At 36.4% G+C, this 22,221-nt stretch overlaps 1 protein-coding gene across 3 annotated transcripts in view; it reads left to right on the top strand.

Moving 5' to 3' along the window:
* Window positions 1-1,045: 1,045 nt before the first annotated feature.
* The window catches only part of LOC123538342 (beclin-1-like), a 32,347-nt gene continuing 11,171 nt past the window's right edge, over window positions 1,046-22,221 (top strand). Inside the window, exons 1-10 of one of the 3 annotated variants that reach the window (XM_045322369.2) lie at window positions 1,046-1,077; window positions 3,647-3,995; window positions 4,992-5,041; window positions 5,956-6,008; window positions 7,319-7,409; window positions 10,789-10,851; window positions 12,754-12,827; window positions 19,236-19,308; window positions 20,478-20,602; window positions 21,040-21,102. In XM_045322369.2, the coding sequence (XP_045178304.2) occupies window positions 3,854-3,995; window positions 4,992-5,041; window positions 5,956-6,008; window positions 7,319-7,409; window positions 10,789-10,851; window positions 12,754-12,827; window positions 19,236-19,308; window positions 20,478-20,602; window positions 21,040-21,102 (734 nt within the window). In that variant the 5' untranslated portion in view covers window positions 1,046-1,077; window positions 3,647-3,853. Of the gene's footprint in view, window positions 1,260-3,646; window positions 3,996-4,991; window positions 5,042-5,955; window positions 6,009-7,318; window positions 7,410-10,788; window positions 10,852-12,753; window positions 12,828-19,235; window positions 19,309-20,477; window positions 20,603-21,039; window positions 21,103-22,221 lie in introns of all 3 variants that reach the window. The other 2 variants (XM_053530284.1, XM_045322367.2) reach the window with 2 other exon arrangements.

The following is a 22,221-nucleotide window of genomic DNA, read 5'->3' as shown; positions in this document are numbered from 1 at the left end:
AGATACTATTTTTTCCTGCCAAATGCCTCGATCTGGTAAGGGGTGTTCTATACGGAAATGTGCACGAGAGTTATTCTGTAATGCAGTTAGTCAGATCATCTGTGTCGATTTTAAACTAGATCTAAATGAATTGATGAATTCATTTGGAAACGTGTACGTTTCAACGCCATACATGAAATATCTTAAACAGAGACATTATTAAGTGACATATTTGAAGTTTTCTATGAAAAAATAAAAAATTCAGTCTTCAATACAAACTGCAATACAAACTGCAGTAACCAAAGTCATATAGTAAGTAACCTTGGTAACCAACGGAATATAATGGGTTGTAAATGGACACTTGTGCACTGACACTAAAATTTTGAAAAAGAGTACAGTAACCAAAGACATAGAGTAAGTAACCCTAGTAACCAAAGGTATATAGTGAGTTACAAATGGACACAGTTGTGCAGAGGTGCACATTTTGGGCCATACATGATTTGAAGACGAGACTTTTATTACTTTGTGATGTGTAAATAAGTTTGCTGTCTAGGGATCCGGTTCCGGTTTTCTAGCCAGTGCCTGTTGATATGTTTATCATATGTGACAATTACAGGACAGTTCATTACTCTGGTGCCAGTGCTTAAAAGAAACCCCTACTTCTCTTGTTTTTATGGTAAATAGGTGGTTTATGAAAATGATGTTCGCAAGTCCTTTTCTAAATGGGCCTGGCTTGGTTGTAGACGCATTGGTCGAGAGGGCTAACACGCTTTCCTACGGAGGTGAAAGCCCCGATTCCTGGCTACTCAACTGCGGTGTGTCCTTGGGCAAGGTACTTAATCACGATTGCCTCAGTCTACCCAGCTGTAAATGGGTACCAGCAAATTGCTGAGGGTAAGGTATAATTGGCTTTAACTGTTCTTAAAATAGGGTCGCTCAAAAGCTCAACAGAGCTAATGATCATTGTTTCAAAAAGCGACGGTAAATAAAATTTACCTTTACCTTTATCAATATATAGAAACGGTGGCCTTCGAGGGAACGCACAAATAATAATAATTGCCGCACTTTACAAGTTGTTTTTCCATTTCCGGTTTAAAAGTAAATAATGATTGGATTTCATTTCTCTTTTTCTTCACATTTGCAACCTAATTATAAGTTGTGTTGCTATCGATATCAAAAAATTTTGTTGATTTAGTTAAGTGGTTATTAATGCTTCAAAGACACTGTTCCACAAGATAAAGTTGACGCCTTCTTTTTGTCTACTAGTATTCGGATAGGCAGTGCGTAAATTTTTATATGCTTTACCAACTTTTATGATTAAGCATGTTCCGTTTTTTATTAGCTTGTCTTATACTTGGAAAAAAAACTATTAATTTTGTCATTTGATTGCTCGATATGTGTTGGTTAGAATATTTTTCTCAAAAACTATTAGTATTAACAACTACAGCTTTGAAACTTTTGTCTTTGCACACTTGTTTATCATCCTTTGGTGACTTTGTAGGCCAAGAACCATAACTCTGATAAGCAATTTGTCAGAATTATTGCCCTTTTTGTACTTAGAAAATTTGATTTTCTTTGTTAAACGTTTTGTTTATGTCCACTTTTTCCAAACAGGAAGTGGTTATTCTTATGGCCTCGCAGGCTATTCCTAATATAATAAATCCTATGGCTCTCCCGTAAGAATAGTGAAAAGCCAGCGGGTGTCTATTCCTACGGCTCTCCTGTACGAATAATGAAAAACCTGAAGGTGGTTATTCCTACAGCAGTTGTGTTTCACATCGTACTGAATTCATTTGACTGATATATTTCATCCCACTTCTTTACTTTTCCGGTAAGGAAATCCAGAGAAGACAAAAAGGGAAGTGATTTCCCCTAGTATAACACATTTTATTTCTTCCATTTGTTACATTAACAAACAATTTTAATACAATGTTAGTTAAATATTGGTTCAGTTGAAACACTAAAAAGTATTGACAAAGTGTTTTCATTTAAGCAAGTTAGACTCTAACTTAGAGAATTTTTGATCTATGTTTCATGTATATACATGCAAATTTTTCAAATCTTACCACTCTAAACATGTTTATTGCCCTTTAATTTAGTTTTATACTTGACGTTTGTCACACATCAGCTTGACATGTTTGCATCAATTCAGACCTGACATTTTTGGTGTGCCGTAAAACCCAAATAAATAAAATTATAAATAGACCTGACATTTTATTTGTAACACAATGACCAAATGTGATTACATGTCATTTCCGAAATCGGTTGAAAATATATCAGTTGAATGACTTCAGTACAATGTATTGTAATACAAAACTGCCGTAGGAATAACCACCTGCGGGCTTTTCACTATTCTTACGGGAGAGCCGTAAGAATAACCTGCGAGGCTATTCCTACAGGATGGTAAGAATAGCCACTGCCTTCCAAAAAACAATAAGAGCTACAGCTTTGACACTTAAATTGTTATCATCATTAGATGAGTAAGTAGACCAAGAACTACTGTCGAGACTGTTTTAAGAGACCGACTTTGGGAAGCAGCAAAAAAGGTCACATATGACAGGGAGTCTCTTAAAACAGTCTCACTTAACTGGATGACGTTGGTTTCATATATTTTTCCAGTTAAAGTACATGTATATCGGATACTTATATATTGACCTCTTTTAAGGTATGCGTGAAAAAGGATTAAATTCTATTTCTTTAATTGCATATTGATAAAATATAAATTTCAAATAATTTGCATCATTCGTATGATGTTGATAAAACAAATATAAGCTCATGATCAGGCGAGAAAATAAAGGGGAGCAGTAAAATATAAATGTTCCATTAGAACTATTTTACACACTGAGGTTTATGATATTTATATTTTTGTGTATTAATGGTTCATTGACATTTATCCGTTTATTGACTGCATCTTTAATCCGTGTTTTCTTCGTCGTTTCCTGTTAAATACCGCCATCTTTTTGTTTCACCAGGAACATTGTTAATTTATGCACCGACTCCGAATTCTTCACCGCCTTTATACGCTGGTTTTCCCCAATCGAGCAATTCAAGTGCATTAACACGCTGTTCTAATGTCAAAACAGTTCTTTTTTATGTTTTTCATCCGCCATTGTTTGTAAACAAGTAAGTTCTCGTCACAAACAACTTCACGCGAGATGACGAACGGTAACTCTATCGTGTAAAATCTTGCGAGGGAGCGTCTCAAAGTCGCTGAAAACGGTCTGATAATCGATTCGGGAGCCTGATTTCACAGTCGCTTGTCGCGTAAGGCAGGGGGTTGCTTAATTAAGACTCTTTTAATAGTAAATTGCGTCCGGAGCATAAAAAAGGGTCGCATATGACAGGGAGTCGCTAAATTCAGGGGGTCGTTAAGGCAGTCTCGACTGTATAACTGTATCATGGCTTCATGCGTCTTGGCTAAATTATAGCATTTTTAATACTTAGAAAATTCGAATTTCTTGATTAAAATTTTTGTTTAGGTCCACCTTCTATAAGAACACAAGCTTTGAAACTTAGCAGACTTTTTTTTATTTTTATCATCATGAGGTGAGTACATAGGCCAAGACCCATAAGTCTGATATGCATTTTTTTCTGAATTATGGCCCTTTGTGTACTTAGAAAAATAGAACTTAGATCATGTAAATTTTTTGTGTGTTTTTTTTTTCAGAATAATTAATACAGACATAAGGTCTGCTGCTGACTGAATACAACACAAGTTTAATCTTCCTTGTCAGAGTAACCTAAAAGAGGAAAGTCAACGGCATATTGGAGAGTAGTCTGTACCTAAAATAATTTGAACAGACTGAAAAATGAGAAAAAGCTGATTTGGATTAAACAAAAACCTTAATTGGATATCGGTCTTGAAAGTGAGGTTATGGCAGCACCAGCACCCCCAGTAAGAACAGTTGAGAAAAATAAAGTGAGTTTTGTGTGTCAAAGATGTCGACAACCACTGAAGATAGATCCATCATTTGGGACTATAGATCAACAGAGTGAGCTTGTAAAGGAACTTACAGGTGGTTATACATAGTATATTTTACATTCCATATGTTCCAGTATCTCTTGGCTGGTGGGTTGGCAGTGATAAAATACAGACATAAGCTCATAGACAGTGCAGAATCACTGCATTTCTGTTAGAATAATTTTCGTCATTTATATATTTGGAGTATATGTCCTAAAGAATTGTTCTCCAAAGTCAAATTAGATAATTGTTATATATGTTTAAATATAATATCTGCCTACAATAAAACACTTTCACAAAATGTTCAAGTAATGCAAGGTTTCGACTTCGAGTGACCTAAACATTGACCGACTTAAAGAAGAAGTTTTTTGGCAGAAACAATTATGCTTAGCTTATTGCATAATAATAACACAGTTTGTGACTTTAAAATGGTATGAGTTATACATGTTTGAACATGCTATTTGCAAATGACACATGTGTAGAATTTTATTTAGCAAATCTGTTTTTGTATTAATTTCTCCCATTTTTATTTGGAAAGATGTTCTCAGTTTCAATACATACTCAAACAGTTTGAAACTCACAATTTTCTTCTCTAAATTTAAATCTTGTGAACATAAATATCTTTGCCATCCTGCAAAAAATTATGCTTTAAGCATATGTATAATCGCATAACTGCTTTAATCAGATGTAAAAAATTATTGATCAAAGAACTTTTTTGTAACTCAACTATATCGACATACAAACAATATACAAATGTAGATAATCAAATAATATATCAAGTGATTCTCCTGTGTGCACAAGTCACAAATGCTCAAGCTGGTTTCATAGTACATACTGCAGGATCAAGTAAGCATTTAGCAATTTTTTTAACTTGTAATAAAAACACTGTGGGGCATTGTATTTGCTACGATTGGGGTTGCCTCAAAAGAGAAATTATAGCTTTTTTTTAGGCCAACCATCTTATAAAAAGTCACAGGTTATTATAAGTGTATTCTGTTTTTGGACTATTACAAAAAAATGTAGATTTTATATCCTTTTTCTAATATTTCAGCCCCTCTTATAGCTCAGGCTGGAAGAGAAGAAACCTTTGGTCAGGAAAAGGTATGTTCTTTATTTTTCTCTGGTTCAAGTGTAGGTTATTGTTGTATATACATGTGCTAAAATTATTAACAAGTTTGATTCAACAGAGATGAAGTAGAAAGTGGAACTCATTCAGTAAACATTTAAATTTGTGAACATTGCTCTCTACTTATTTTATATTTGATATTTTATCAAGTAAATCTATAGGTTACCATTTGCGACCTACTCATGGGCAAATTCCATGCCTACAAAATGAAATGTTGTTGCAGTAAAGTATGAATTGAAAAAAAAATTCTTTATGGAAATACTTTTACCTTTCTTGACAGTATATTAAGAATTACATAATATGCATATGCATATTTGCAACAAACAAGTTAACATAATATTAAGGAAAGAATAAGAATGAAAGTCAAGTCTTACAGAATTCTTCTCACATTTATAGCATTTCATAAAATTTGGAGAAAATGACAATAGTTTAATCCATAGAGACTTTGAAAGAATTTCATCCACAAGGTAACTTAAACAGACTTATTAAAAAGGTCCCTAACTTAAAATCACTAGTCCCTCATCACTGTGAGTTTGAAACCTTGCTTTTGGTGTAGAAGTTGTTTTTGTGAGGAAGCCATCCAACTGGCTTATGGAAGGTCAAGTGGGTTTACCCAGGTGCCTGCTCGCGATGAAATAGTGTCCGGAGTTGCACCTGTGGTCTTCCTCCACCATCAAAAACTGCAAAATTGACATAATGCCCTATAATTTTCAGTGTGATCCCGCAACATCACCCCCATCCCCTCCCTCTTAAAAAGAAAAAGAAAAGAAATACACAAAAATTTGTTGTGTAATGGTTTCTCTTACATGGCATGATGCACCTAAATAATTATAAGTAATTTATTGCATGTAAGTGTAAGAAATAAACCTGTTTTATTCACTTATTTTAGGTTGAACCATATGAAGAAGATGGAAACATTTCAAAGAGAGTTGTTCCCCCCAGGTAATACAAAATCAGAAATATTCTAGGAGAGTTGTTCTCTCTAGGTAGTGCAAAATGGTTATTATATAATCTATTTTACAGGATTATAAGTCTACCACTTCCAGTTCAGAAGCATTCCATTGCCTTATTTCCACAATGATATAACTAGCCGTCTATAGCTTTACCCTACTAATAGCCTTGTTAAACTAAAAGTTAGCCTGTTTTTGTTTGTTCTACAAGGACACAAATTCATCATCTTACAAAGGTCATAGAGACATACCTACACAACTAGTTTTGCCAAAAATGGACTTACGTCACTCTGGAATTAAGGCGACAATTCATCTCTTGTCTTGATTCTGAGTCTAATTTTGTTCTGAAGTCTTGAATATAAATTAGCATCTGTTGCGACAACATTAGATATTTGTTCTGATAATTAGAGTTTTGTTTTGGAAAACTGACCTATGATTGGTCAAATGTTTACACTTTCAAACATAACAGTTATTTAGCAATATGAGAAATTGACAGACACTTGTATAAAGAAATACAACTATATGAAGAGATTGATTTCACTTCCATAATGTGTTAAAATAAGAAACTGATTCCAAAACTGATCTCTTTGTAGATAGTCAAACCTGTGTTGAGGACCCACCTCTGAACAGAGACCACCTGACATTATAGACTGCTGGTTTTGTTTACTATTTTAACATTAGCAGTGTATTTTAACCTGTGAATAACAACCACTTGCCAATAAAAACCACTTATTTGTCTCAATTGTGAGCTTTATAGGCAAGTTTGACAGTTATTCAAAGGTTACAGTTTGATCGCCAGGTAGCAGGACTAAACAGAGACTTTCAACTAGGACTTTTGCTTAGGATTTTTCAGAGCATACCCTCATATCATTGTTAAACTTCTATATAACTCCATTAGAAACATGGTATTTCAGGTTTTAATAGAAAGTAATGTCAAGGTCTGATATCAGAGATTTAGAAAGTGAGATCCATGTCTACAGTCATTTCAAGTAGAGAGTTTTCACCTCCTTGACTTTGAGCCATTTTAATGTGAATTCTTCTTGCCTAAGGTTGGTGGTTGGTCTACTTGAGCACATTATTTGGTGTTATCGTAAGTGGAAGATAACAACGGTTTTACATCACTTGATGTTATTTTCAGATATGCATCAATAGAGGAAAATAACAATGTTTTACTTCACTGTATGTTGTTTTCAGATACATGTGTATTCTTCATAAAGTTTCACATGACTTGATGGTGCTTCCAGTTATTTCCTTGCTTGAGAAAGATAACAACAGTTTTACATCACTTGATGTTATTTTCAGATATTCATCATTAGAGGAAGAAAACAATGGTTTCACATTACTTGGTGAGACAGGACCAGCCAGTTTAGGAAACTTGGGACATAAACCAAAGGTATTGACTTTTTGAAATTTTTCAAATAGTAGAGCTTTTGTAGTCACCTGTGCCACAAAAGTTCTGCATATAAGCAGATGTCTGGAAAACAACTAAGCCAAATGCTTTCAGACTTCTCCTATGTCTTTTAGATGATCTCACAAAACAAGTGACACAACTCTAGCCCTAGAAATGACCATTTCGGACCAGGTTCTGTATCTCTGACAGTTTACAAAACTATGCCCTTTTGTCAACTTAGAAAAGTTTAGTAAAACTTTTGTATGTAAGCTAGTATTATGTGGAATGGTCTCAAATAATCAGCCTGACAAGTTTGCTGTCACTAGAACAGTTGTTGTTCATATGATGAGAAAATTCAGGTCCTTTCATGAGAGTTTGTAATATCACTATTTCGTAACCGGAGCATGGGGTGGGGATGTCTCTGTAAGCAAGAGGTAAAAGTCTTACTTTACTTGCTCATTACACCCGTGAGTGGAAACCCTGTCTGTACCTGAGATAATGTGTTTAAACCACATTTTCTACTATGATCAACATAAATCTTTGTCCATGCAATATAGGTCAAGTTCAAAATTGAGTTACCTGATAAAAAAAAACTAGGTCACTTGGTCAGATCATAGGAAAACATTGTTAACACTCAAGAGGCCATTTTTATGCCCCCGAAGGGAGGCATATTAGTTTTCAACTGTCCGTCCGTTAGTTCGTTCGTTCGTTAGTCACAACGTTAACTTTTTGCATGAAGGCACTTTACTCGCGAAACACTGCACCCAGGACCTTCAAACTTCACATGCTGATAGTACTTATTGAATGCACCACGCCTACTGACTTTGGGGTCACCAGGTCAAAGGTCAAGGTCACAGGGGCCAACGTTAACTTTTTGCATGAAGGCACTTTACTCGCAAACCACTGCACCCAGGACCTTCAAACTTCACATGCTGATAGTACTTATTGAGTGCACCACCCCTACTGACTTTGGGGTCACCAGGTCAAAGGTCAAGGTCACAGGGGCCAACGTTAACTTTTTGCATGAAGGCACTTTACTCCCGAACCACTGCACCCAGGACCTTCAAACTTCACATGCTGATAGTACTTATTGAGTGCACCACCCTAACTGACTTTGGGGTCACCAGGTCAAAGGTCAAGGTCACAGGGGCCAACGTTAACTTTTTGCATGAAGGCACTTTACTCGCGAACCACTGCACCCAGGACCTTCAAACTTTACATGCTGATAGTACTTATTGAGTACACCACCCCTACTGACTTTGGGATCACCAGGTCAAAGGTCAAGGTCACAGGGGCCAACGTTAACTTTTTGCATGAAGGCATTTTACTTGCGAACCACTGCACCCAGGACTTTCAAACTTCACATGCTGATAGTACTTATTGAGTACACCACCCCTACTGACTTTGGGGTCACAGGTCAAAGGTCAAGGTCACAGGGGCCAACGTTTACTTTTTACATGAAGGCACTTTACTCGCGAACCACTGCACCCAGGACCTTCAAACTTCACATGCTGATAGTACTTATTGAGTGCACCACCCCTACTGACTTTGGGGTCACCAGGTCAAAGTTCAAGGTCACAGGGGCCAACGTTAACTTTTTGCATGAAGGCACTTTACTCCCGAACCACTGCACCCAGGACCTTCAAACTTCACATGCTGATAGTACTTATTGAGTGCACCACCCTAACTGACTTTGGGGTCACCAGGTCAAAGGTCAAGGTCACAGGGGCCAACGTTAACTTTTTGCATGAAGGCACTTTACTCGCGAACCACTGCACCCAGGACCTTCAAACTTTACATGCTGATAGTACTTATTGAGTACACCACCCCTACTGACTTTGGGATCACCAGGTCAAAGGTCAAGGTCACAGGGGCCAACGTTAACTTTTTGCATGAAGGCATTTTACTTGCGAACCACTGCACCCAGGACTTTCAAACTTCACATGCTGATAGTACTTATTGAGTACACCACCCCTACTGACTTTGGGGTCACAGGTCAAAGGTCAAGGTCACAGGGGCCAACGTTAACTTTTTGCATGAAGGCACTTTACTCGCGAACCACTGCACCCAGGACCTTCAAACTTCAGATGCTGATAGTACTTATTGAGTACACCACTCCTACTCACTTTGGGGTCACCAGGTCAAAGGTCAAGGTCACAGGGGCCAACGTTAATTTTTTGCATGAAGGCACTTTTCTTGCGAACCACTTCACCCAGGACCTTCAAACTTTACGTGCTGATAGTACTTTATGAGTGCACCAACCCTACTGACTTTGGGGTCACCAGGTCAAAGGTCAAGGTCACAGGGGCCAATGTTAACTTTTTGCATGAAGGCACTTTACATGCAAACCACTTCATTCAGGACCTTCAAACTTCACATGCTGATAGTACTTATTGAGTACACCACCCCTACTGACTTTGGGGTCACAAGGTCAAAGGTCAAGGTGCTGCGGGGGCATTTGTCGCCATTAGTGACAGCTCTTGTTTGTACTTGATCTTCATAAAACTTTGTCAGAATGTTTGTCTCTATGCAATCTAGGTCAAATTTGAAACTAGATTATCAAGTTGAAAAACTAGGTCATTAGATCAAATCATAGAAAGACCTAGGGAACACTTACTGAAAACTGAAATGTTATTGACATGTGTGAGTAGTTTAAGTAAACAACTACAGTCGACATCGTACTTGCGACCACCTCTATTAAGCGATTTTTGTATTAAACGACCAGTCAAAGTCCCTGCCAAACTTTTTCAGTACATGACTTCATTCCATTAAACGGCTTTTTTATTAAACGACTAGCGACCACATTAATGTAGTCCCGACAGGTAAAATATTCAACAAAAGTTTCTATTAAGCAACCGGGTACCAAATTCCCGCCTGGCATTTCTTCACCTGTGTAATTAGGGTTTTAAACCTTTGTAATAGTCGAACTGACGATCAATCCAGCTATAATTTACACAGTTTGTGAAAAATATATACATAAATGTATATGTATGTTCATAGTTATTACAGTTACATTAACAGTAAAAAATAACTTTTCTCTTGACCTGACTGAAATTCATTAAGAGACCATTCCATTAAAAGACCACTTTTTAGCAGTCCCTTGGGCGGTCTCTTAATACAATGTTGACTGTATAGGCTTTACCTGCATTTTGTTATGATGATTGTTATGATTTTGTAATTTCTTTGTTAACTTTTTTTGCAGGTGAAACTGAACTATGATTTGCCTTATATCTTGTCATTATCAGATAAGCCTTTGCACTTGACTACAGTGCTGTCTTTAGTTGTGCTGCCTGAAAATGTTCTAAGTAAAATTAAAAGATAAAAATAATGTCTCGTATTTGATTTTCTGTTGTTACTACAATGATAAATAATATCATTGCAGGTGAAGGCAGTTTTATTTGACATCATGACAGGCCAGTCTACAGTGGATCATCCATTATGCGAGGTAATGCAAGACTTTTGTTGTCTTCTTTTGTATAAAGGTACTGGCGTAACTATGTTATACACACAGCTTCTGCTTGCAAGAGAAAATTTATAGACTACCGGTAGATCTACCAACGTACAGGTTCAAATTACCTGTTTCATCCAGAAAACAAACAAGTCTTTAAAGTTTTCTTTTTCTTCATTAGCTCACTGGAGCAGAACAAGAAATATTTTATGGATCCTGACTTACAGATTGTAGGTTGAGATTATGGAGTTTCCTCAGGTAAATTTCAGTATCTATGGCAGCAAATATGAAAAACTTCTGGTATGGGACTTTGTTGTTTGGCAGTAGTCTTGTTTTTCTGATTAAAAAACCCCAACATATCTGCTTGAAAAAAAAAATAGAACAAATCTTCAAACGATATTTTTTACTTTTAATGGCTGTTCTAATTTTGAATTATTTTCACAGAAATGTATCCTTTGTGACCCTCTTCCAAGATTGTTCAAATTATTATGCAATTATTAGCCTGTCTGATTTTTTGAGAAAAAAAATTTACGTGGTATTATCGTCACTTGATTGTCAATGTCGGCATTGGTTAAATTTTTTGTTTAGGTTCACCTTTTCTCAAAAACTAAAGGAGCTACAGCCTTGGAACTTTGCACATTTGTTTATCATCATTAGTTGACTAAAGGCTAAGTACCAAAAGTTCCATATCTCTGATTTGCATTTTGTCAGAATTATAGTCTTTTTTGTACTTAGAAAATTTGATTTTCTTGGTTAAAAGTTTTGTTTAGGTCCACTTTTTCCCCAGAAACTGTAAGAGATACAGCTTTGAAACTTTGCACACATGTATATCATCATACGATGAGTAAGTAGACAAAGAACCATAACTCTGACCTGCATTTTGTTAGAATTGTGGCCCTTTTGTACTTAGTAAATTTGAATTTCTTTGTTAAATATTTGTTTAGGTCCACTTTACGTGAAATCTGCAAGACCATTTTAAACTTTGCATACTTGTTTACCATCATAAGATGAGTACAGAGGAAAAGAGTCATAAGTCTGATATGCAGTTTGTCTGAATTGTGGCCAGGGCTGTTCTTTTTTAGAAAATTTGAATTTCTTTTTATTTAGGTCCATCTTTCTTGAATTCTTTAAGAGCTATAGTTTTGAAACTATGTACACTTGTTTATTAGCATTAGATTAATATGTAGGTCAAGAGCCATAACACTTTCTTGCATTTTGTCTGAATTATGGACTTTTTAAGTTAGAAAATCAGTATGTTTTGGTTGTTTTTTTTGCTTAAGTTCACTTTTCTTGAATACTTACTATAGTTTTGAAGTTCATACATTTCCTTTGTCATCATTTAAGATGAACTACAGTTGAAGGCCAAGAACCATAAGCCTTTTCTTACATATTGTCCAGCACCTGCAGATGAACAATGGCACCCCTAGGCAGTGTTTTTGGTAAAAAACATGGCTGCTAGAGGTCATAGTCCTTTTCCCTTTATGTGACCAGGATAAACTTTTAGAATCTTCAGACATTGTTAAACTGATTTCATAGTAACACACGTGTTCTTTTGTGATGACTGTTTATCCAAATAAGTTTTTTAATCTTACAGATTACCAGTTCATAATTGGTTGAAAATAATCCGAATCTAAGATTAAATGAATTTTAATTACATGTGTATTGATTTTAAATGACATCAAGCACAAACATATTATCATCTTTGACAAAATCACATTGCATAGCAGCAGCAAGTGTTATTGCGTTTAAATCTAGGTAACTTTATTATGATGCTATTGAATATTGATTTGTCATCTTGAATTATTGTGAAAGCAATAGACCTAATTATGAAGAGCCTTGTTGAAATATTAAGCCAATAAATGTGACTCATGTTAGATATACATTCTCTATGTATTTTAGGAATGTACAGATACACTACTGAACCAGTTGGATGATCAATTGAAGATCACAGAGTTTGAGTGTAGAGATTATAGGTGAGTAAAATTACCTTAAGATTAAAAAGAACTTTGGTGAAAGACGATTTTATAGGAAATTATTCTAGGATTAAATTCCTGGGTTGACGTACCATCATAAAACCTAAGCTTTCATGTTTAAAAGAAAATAAAAACACTTCCGATTATAAACACAAGTTTATTTTTCGTTTAGGGTAAGTGTGGATTGAAAGACGGTCATAGTGGCTTAAGACTTCAAACGTTAAATGGCGATTGAAGTTGAAAATCCTCACAAAGGGCGCGACCCGGGCATGCCTTAGATAATTCAAACCTCGTTGCGCCAAAAATATTGTACAAACACTATGCCATGCCATCCCCCGTACCCCTCGGTACGGTTAGCCAGGTAGAACCAGGCACCACCTTTGGTACCATATAAGAACCAGGTACTTCCATGTACCATATGGTACTTCCATGTACCATATACAAACCAGATACCCCTTTGGTACCATACACGAACCAGGTACTTCCATGTACCATATGGTACTACCATGTACCATATACGAACCCGGTACCCCTTTGGTACCATACACGAACCAGGTACTTCCATGTACCATATACAAACCAGGTACCCCTTTGGTACCATACAGTAACCAGGTACTTCCATGTACCATATACTTACCAGGTACCCCTTTGGTACCATACAATAACCAGGTACTTCCATGTACCCTATACGGACCAGGTACCATTGGCGCAACATAAACCTAATAACAACAAATGTAACTTATGTAAATGGTTGAGCAACTATAAGAACGCCTAGCCCTTTTCGCTCTCTGGCCAATTCTTATATGCTCGAAAAAATGAACCAGAAAAAATGAATTTTGAACCCACGAGTGTCACCAACCCCATTGAATGGCGGCGGCTGGTCAGGGACCCATGAGTATGCAAAAAGATTTAGTAATTGACAGTTAACAACTCAGTATGGCATGCCCAAGTCGCACCCAGACGTAAGAATTTTCCGCCGGTATGACAAAAGAAAGATTAGAAGAGAGAAGATCAATAAAAGAGAAGAAAGTAAAAGAAAATATTTAGAGTTTAAAGTTGTAAGTTATGGCACCGGCTTAAGATAACAAGCTAAGCATTTTCAAAATGACAAACAGAAATATATGTATCTCCTTAACGCAGGCACTTCACATCATTTATAAATGTTACCATGTATATCTGATTTACAAATGGTATAAGTAATCATAATCATAAATTAGGCAAAAATGTCTTAAAGAGTCAAGTTTTTCAAATAAGCACGTTTAAACAGAAGTAAAAGTTAACACTTGTGAATGTTAACGGTCCATATAATCAGATTCTTTGAACTAGTACAGAATAAACATCCAGCACAGTGTCACAGATACGTATTGGCTTTCCATCATATCCTGTGATCCTTCCGAATAAGACTGAATGATATAATCGTCGGCTTCTGAACGTTACTATTACGTTGAACTTCATAAATAGCATTTTGTGCCTTTTCTGAAAAAGGAAAAAACTCGGCAGCAAAAAAGTAACAAGAATGTTGCAAAAATAGGCAAGTATAGCATATAACGTGTAACTACCTTTTAATATTTTTCCATTATAATTATTGATTGAAAATCTATAGTATCATAAAACAAACGAAATAGTATTTAAATTATGCTAAAATGGGGTGCGGTGGGTGGGTTGTTCTTAAAATGGCCTCGTGCTGAATGGCAAATCGGAAGCACGGCAAACACGTGACTTTCCTTTTTAAATTATCGTCTGCTACGAAATCTCGCGATACATACCATAGCAACGACTTAGCGTTATGGTAACCAGTGCAAATTATGTACAAACAATTAAATTGGAATTTGGCCAGAATAAACAAGATTAATTGGAAGGATTAATCTATATTATTCTAGGATTAAATTCCTGGGTTGACGTACCATCATAAAACCTAAGCATTCATGTTTAAAAGAAAATAAAAACACTTCCGATTATAAACACAAGTTTATTTTTCGTTTAGGGTAAGTGTGGATTGAAAGACGGTCATAGTGGCTTAAGACTTCAAACGTTAAATGGCGATTGAAGTTGAAAATCCTCACAAAGGGCGCGACCCGGGCATGCCTTAGATAATTCGAACCTCGTTGCGCCAAAAATATTGTACAAACACTATGCCATGCCATCCCCCGTACCCCTCGGTACGGTTAGCCAGGTAGAACCAGGCACCACCTTTGGTACCATATAAGAACCAGGTACTTCCATGTACCATATGGTACTTCCATGTACCATATACAAACCAGATACCCCTTTGGTACCATACACGAACCAGGTACTTCCATGTACCATATGGTACTACCATGTACCATATACGAACCCAGTACCCCTTTGGTACCATACACGAACCAGGTACTTCCATGTACCATATACAAACCAGGTACCCCTTTGGTACCATACAGTAACCAGGTACTTCCATGTACCATATACTTACCAGGTACCCCTTTGGTACCATACAATAACCAGGTACTTCCATGTACCCTATACGGACCAGGTACCATTGGCACAACATAAACCTAATAACAACAAATGTAACCTATGTAAATGGTTGAGCAACTATAAGAACGCCTAGCCCTTTTCGCTCTCTGGCCAATTCTTATATGCTCGAAAAAATGAACCAGAAAAAATGAATTTTGAACCCACGAGTGTCACCAACCCCATTGAATGGCGGCGGCTGGTCAGGGACCCATGAGTATGCAAAAAGATTTAGTAATTGACAGTTAACAACTCAGTATGGCATGCCCAAGTCGCACCCAGACGTAAGAATTTTCCGCCACAAAATAACAAAGAAATAACATAAATTTCTTTTTATTTCCCCCAAAATTCTTACAGTACTAGTTTTTAGAACACGTTCATTCAATGAATCCAAGTAATATTCCAGAACGGATTGGTCCGTTATTATCCGAGAGCAAGCAATTGTATGACGTGCTTTAGGCCCTAAAGACACACACTTATCTTGCACCACCAAGCAACAGACAAATTGCTGGGTAACTTCGGGTTAACCTTGCCTCTGCTACAACCTATTATGTGATGAAGTCCCCGATTATCATTCGGTAAAAGGATGTCACTAATACCGAATGTGTACCATATACGAACCCGGTACCCCTTTGGTACCATACACGAACCAGGTACTTCCGTGTACCATATACAAACCAGGTACCCCTTTGGTACCATACAGCAACCAGGTACTTCCATGTACCATATACTTACCAAATACCCCTTTGCCATAAAGACGGATCCCAAGATTCTCCTTATAGCTAAATCCGTAGCCTTGCCAATACAAAAACTATGCGTTTGAAAGTTTTAGTCTTAAACCTACGAAAAGATGTGCACTTGCGCAATATAGCCGAAAATTGATATCGAGTAGCGTGACTACCATTTTGTGAACAAATCGTGTGCCTTCCAAACTCGAACTTGCGTTCAAATGAGTTAGGGCCGACTCAGTTGTTAAATTCAAAAGGTATACTGATCGTATCCAAAGCATAACAACGATTTGTTTTAAATGAATGCAACATGATCTGAACCGAATTGATACGTTCAAGAACAGTGTTTTTAAATTGTATTGTTACATTGTGCTTCGCCGACGCGAAATAGTCAAGAAAAAAGAAAACCGTACAACTAATCAGAACATGGTCCGGAATCTGAAGTGAACCTAAGAAATAGGTCCTACTGAGATTTTTTTTTTTTTTTACTGAGATTTATTTATTTATTTATTTTTATGCCCCCGAAGGGAGGCATATTAGTTTCAAACTGTCAGACCGTTAATTAGTTCGCTCGCTCGTCACAACGTTAACTTTGTGCATGAAGGCGCCTTACCCGCGAAGCACTGCACCCAGGACCCTCAAACCTCACATGCTGAAAGTACTTATTTAGAACACGACCCTTCCGACCCCGGGGTCACCAGGTGAAAGGTCAAGGCCACCAGGCCAAGGCGCTGCGGGGCACCTGCCACCACCAGTGACAGCTCTTGTTTTTATTTTATTTATTTATTTTTTTTTTTCTATAAAGAAACCAGCACACGTATATAAATATATATGTAGGCAATATCCCCACTCGCGTCAAACCAAAATAAATGAAGCAATTTCCGATTATTTCACGAATTGGACCTAAATTCAAATAAAACTTAAATGTATCAAAAGAGGAATTCAATTCTTCATTGATTTATGTAAAAATCCAAAATTACGTATTGTTCTGGTGATATAAACCTATGTTTGTACTGTGCCTACCCGCAAGCGATAAAACCAGTAACTTTTATATGACTGTGAACTGTGATTTATCCTTCATTATTTTGGTCCTTAATATTAAAAAGTTTTGACATTTGGACTGCCAGTCACAAACATAAAACAATCCGACCGTCGAATTATTTTGACTGCCAAGAACTGCTTATACCCTATATTTACTAAAAACAACAATAATAAAATCATTTCAAACTTACCAAAACGTTACGAGAACCTGTTAATACACAATATGCTAATAAATACTACCTGTCGCAACAGTTCTATTAATAGACTCGTCAGCCAAATAGGGTAAGATCTGAATTGCTAATTTAACTGTTAATACTACCTAAATAACGGACCATTCCATTATTAATCGATGACCAGGAAAGCGCACTACACAGTGTACTAGTATGTACTTTAACACGTGTAAAATTTTGCCAAATAACAGTTAACGCCAAGTTTTTAAATTGCTGCCGTACGTTCATTATTTAATATTTTCCTATTCTGATTTTTGCATTTTGCAATCCAACATCTGAGCTTTATGCATATAGTATGTTACATTTATTTACTTTTTAGACAAACGAAAAATTAAAGAACGCGCTGTATGAATTCTTAAACATGCAATTTCATTAAAATCGACCGTTTTTGTACAATTTTGTCTGTATTTCTCTCATTATCCTATTCTAACTGTTATAGAATTCAAACTTTATCATTTCACAAGCGGTGATGAAAATATTAAACTTTAATAGTAAAAAATGAAGGTACCGTGCGCATGTTTTTATATGTATATATACGCGGCGCCTACGGACCACGATGTTTCTGTTTATGATTATTACCTGTGCAAAGCTGACACTTGCAACTGCGTTCGTCTGGTTGATTACTAAATATATCCTATGAAGGGCTCTTTCACATACCTACTGCTTGCTAAGGTCACCCGCCGGTCAATGCGTGCCATCATAGCTCCCTATTCTAATTTATAAATAAACGTGCTGGCCTAACTTTTGTGGCCAATAGATTTATTCGTTAAAATATTTTGACAAAATTTCATGGAATTCCGCTTTATAGGAAAATTGACTATAATGTATCCCTTCGGCGTTCGATTGAACCAATATTGTATTACAGTTGTTTGAACGACATTCTATCGTACCGCTGTTTAAAACCCGGGAGTGAAATCCGCTAACTCCACCACACCCTTTTTATTCGCCCCTACTTATTCTGTTATATATATACGTTGTGTGTGAACATGCAAAGTAATATTATTCTAGAGTAAACATGTAATATTAATATTTTGCATTATAGAATTTGGGACGAATAAGACTTGGTCAAAAATAAAGAAGTCTCATTTCCTTTGTTTACGCGGTCCTATGTACCGCAATTTGAAACCGAATTGTCATCTGTGGTAATAGCTTGAGTACTACATTCAATAAAGGGCAGAATTTTCTGTCGTACTAACGAAATAACTGCTGACACAGGAGACTCACGAATAATTTGCTGGAAGTGGATAAAATTACCTCTAACATCCTCCATCCCATCTGCGGCGTTTCACTTATACCTTGCTGGTACCCAACGCTTCTTGTTTTTTGCCACCTGGCATAACAATCGCTTAGCTTATTTGGTATTTATGTCTTGTTCTTAAAACGGCCTCGTGCTGAATGGCAAATCGGAAGCACGGCAAACACGTGACTTTCCTTTTTAAATTATCGTCTGCTATGAAATCTCGCGATACATACCATAGCAACGACTTAGCGTTATGGTAACCGGTGCAAATTACGTACAAACAATTAAATTGGAATTTGGCCAGAATAAACAAGATTAATTGGAAGGATTAATCTATATTATGTTTATATCTTAAAACTGATCAAATAGGTCATTATAGCGGTACCTTTTATCTGCAATGTTGCATTTGGTATGAGTGCATTTTGCCAGGTTTGCATCATATGAGCTACAAGTACCATAACCATGTTTTGCTATTTCACAAGTTATGCCCCTTTTTGACAACAACTTTTTGTTGTGGTCTGTTATTCGGAAAGTTTGATGTCCCTTTACACTTCGCATCATTATTATAATTTTTAATAGACAAGCATTGCTGTTCTCCGATGGCTCTTGTTTTTAACTTAATAAATAGAACTTTGTTTGGTTTCAAAATACAAGTTTTAAGTTTTCTTTTTTTTTTCAGAAATTTTCTGGAGAAGCTTGAGAGTAATGAAGAAGTGGAAGATGACGCTGCATTAGACGATGAATTGCAGAAGGTTAGAAATGTACTGATTTGATGATGAGTTAGTGAAAGTTGGTCAAGTACTTCATTGTATGATGAGTTAGTGAAAGTTAGTAAAGTACTTCATTGTATGATGAGTTAGTGAAAGTTAGTCAAGTACTTCATTGTAATATGAGTTACAGAAGGGCAGTAAAGTCCTGTTACTTCATTATATGATGATTAATGAATTACACATGATTATTTTAGTTCTACATAAGATGATGAATTACAGAAAATTTATACAGTTCCTCATTATATTTTGAACTATGGAAGGTTTAAATGATGTTTTATTGGATGATGAATTACAAAAGGTTTGTATAGTACTTTGTTATACGCTAGAAGGGACATATTATGTTATGTTGCCAGTGTCCGCCTGTCTGTCTGTTAGCAATTTCATGTCAGCTCTGTAACTCTTGCACCCCTTGAAGGATTTCAAAGAAATTTGAAACAAATGTTCTCCACATTGGGACGACATGCAGAGCGCATGTTTTGGATGGCTTACTTCAAGGTCTAGGTCACACTTAGGGGTCAAAGGTCATATGACTTTGTTTCCGGTCTGCTCTGTAACTCTTGATCTGCATGAAGGATTTTAAAGAAACTTAGCACAAATGTTCACCGCATGGAGATGACTTACAGAGCGTATGTTTCACATGGCTCGCCTCAAGGTCAAGGTCACACTTGGGCGTCAAAGGTCATACCTTTGGGCGTATATTGCTCGGCATTGCGGTGCTCTGGATAGATTATGACATATAGAAGGGTTGTACAGTACAGCCATTTTTGGTAGAGTGGTTATGATGGCTGACTTGTATCACTTGCCCCTCATCTCTGTGAGTTACCCAGTAATCGTGTTTAGGCCTTTTAAGTGAACTTGCAAAATTTGTGCAATATGCCACCCTATGTCAGAAATAATGCCAGTAGAGACCCCTGGTGTCTTCCTCAATCATTAAAACTAGAATGTCACCATACGACTATAGAGTGACTAAAGTGTTAATAACAAACAAAAATACTGAAATCGTTAGGAATATTTAGTGTATTTTTGAAAGCGAAAAAAAAAAAAAGAATGAAAAAAACCACTACAACAGTGCATGGGGACATTCCACAATCATTCTCAACCAACAGACATATCTCAACTTCATAAAGCATTGAATATTGTTTATAACACAGTTGAAGGCAGAAGAAGAAGTACTGAGACAACAGTTGAAGCAGGTAGAGCTGGAGCAGAAACAGATATTGTCAGATATAAATAAGGAAAAGGAGACCACTAAAATGTTAGGAGAGGAGGAAGAAAGGTTTGTACTGATTTAGATCTATTTCTTGGTTCTTGGCATTTCAGGGTTGCACTTGTTCCCGGTGTTATTTTCACATGCATTGTGCAGGTTCAGGTTAGTCTCCTTTTCTTGTTTTACAAAGCTATGTCATTATTTTGACTTAGAAATATTTTATGTGAAAAAGCTCTATGATTCAAAATTGTTGCCCCTTTTGTACTTGTTTAGGTCTTTGCTTTCCTTTTTTGACTGACAAGAACATTTGGATAGTGGAGCAGTGCTGTCCTACGACAGCTGTTGTTATACCTGTGTTGAGGTATATAATGGCCCTTAAACACATGATTAAAACAAGTCTAAGTATAAGTGAGTGCTTATTGACATAGTATACATTTAATTAAACATTTTACACATTTTGCCAGAAAAGCGTTAATACATACTTGTATGTCTCCTGTTTTCCCTAGGTATTGGAGAGAATACAATGAGTACAAAAGACAAGTACAGGAACTGGATGATGAACAAAAGAGGTAAATAATTTATATGAATAATACACTCAATTTAATAAATGTCTAAAAACCGTCACATAAGTTAAGTGGCTAGAAGAAAACAGTTTCATTTTGTTGTTTTAAGCTCACCGAAATTTGTTATTATTATTATTTTTATTATTATTGTAATACCAGATAGAGAGAAATTCTTTTTAGATACAGGCCTGTCCGGCTAACTTAGCCTACCACTTTGCAAATAGTTGCAAAAATCTGTTTCTTTAACGTGCCGGGTGTATAGCACCGATACATGCGAAGCCGTCTTTCCTGGGAAGAACCAGTACAGGTCTCTTAGGTTCAGGGTGAGCTGTTAGTATAGGTGGATGGCTCATGTCTTTCATCCGTCTTCCATATTCAGCATTTTCTGCTCACTTGAACTTTGATTTTTTAAGAGTGTGCTATTAGTATAGGTGGATGGTCCATCTTCCAGCACCCATTGTCCTGCATCTTCACCAAAGCTCAAAAAGGAAAAGCCTTAAAACAACTTTCTCTCATGAACCACTTGATGGATCTTCACCAAACTTTGTCTGTAGCACCCTAGTATGGATCTCTTGCAAGTTTACTCAAACAGTTCTGCTTGACTCCATTTAGTAGCTGCCAGACTTGAAAAAAACCTTTCTCAGATATTTTCAAATGATTCTACTTGACTGCATTGTTTCTGTATCATCCTTAAGTATGCTTGTCTAAAATTTGTTGAAAGGGATCTGTTTTGTCAGAGCTGAAAATCTTTCTTAAAATGACTTTCCTGAATCGCTTGATGGGTGTTGACCAAACTTGATCTGAAGCAATGAACCTTTCTCCAGCTTGATCTATTGTTTCTTCTGCTGCACATACTGGCCACTAGAGCTAAAAATAGAAAAACTTAAAACAGCTTCTTCTCAAACTGCTTAACAGATGTTGACCAAACTTGGTCAGAAGCATCCTTTATCAGATTTGTTTAAAATTGTTCTACGTGATTGCATTTAGAGGCCACCAGAGCTAAGAAAATTAAAACAATCAACTCATGATCAGGGTGATTAAAAGTCAACAAGCTTGCTCTGTAGCATTCTGTGAATGGATGGACCTTGCTCAAGTCATTCAAATGGTTCTGCTTGATAGCACTTA

The sequence above is a fragment of the Mercenaria mercenaria genome, chromosome 18 (genome assembly GCF_021730395.1).
Source record: "Mercenaria mercenaria strain notata chromosome 18, MADL_Memer_1, whole genome shotgun sequence".
Lineage (NCBI taxonomy): Eukaryota > Metazoa > Mollusca > Bivalvia > Venerida > Veneridae > Mercenaria > Mercenaria mercenaria.
The sequence above is the reverse complement of the archived record's forward strand: the minus strand, read 5'-3'. Positions and strand labels throughout refer to the sequence as shown.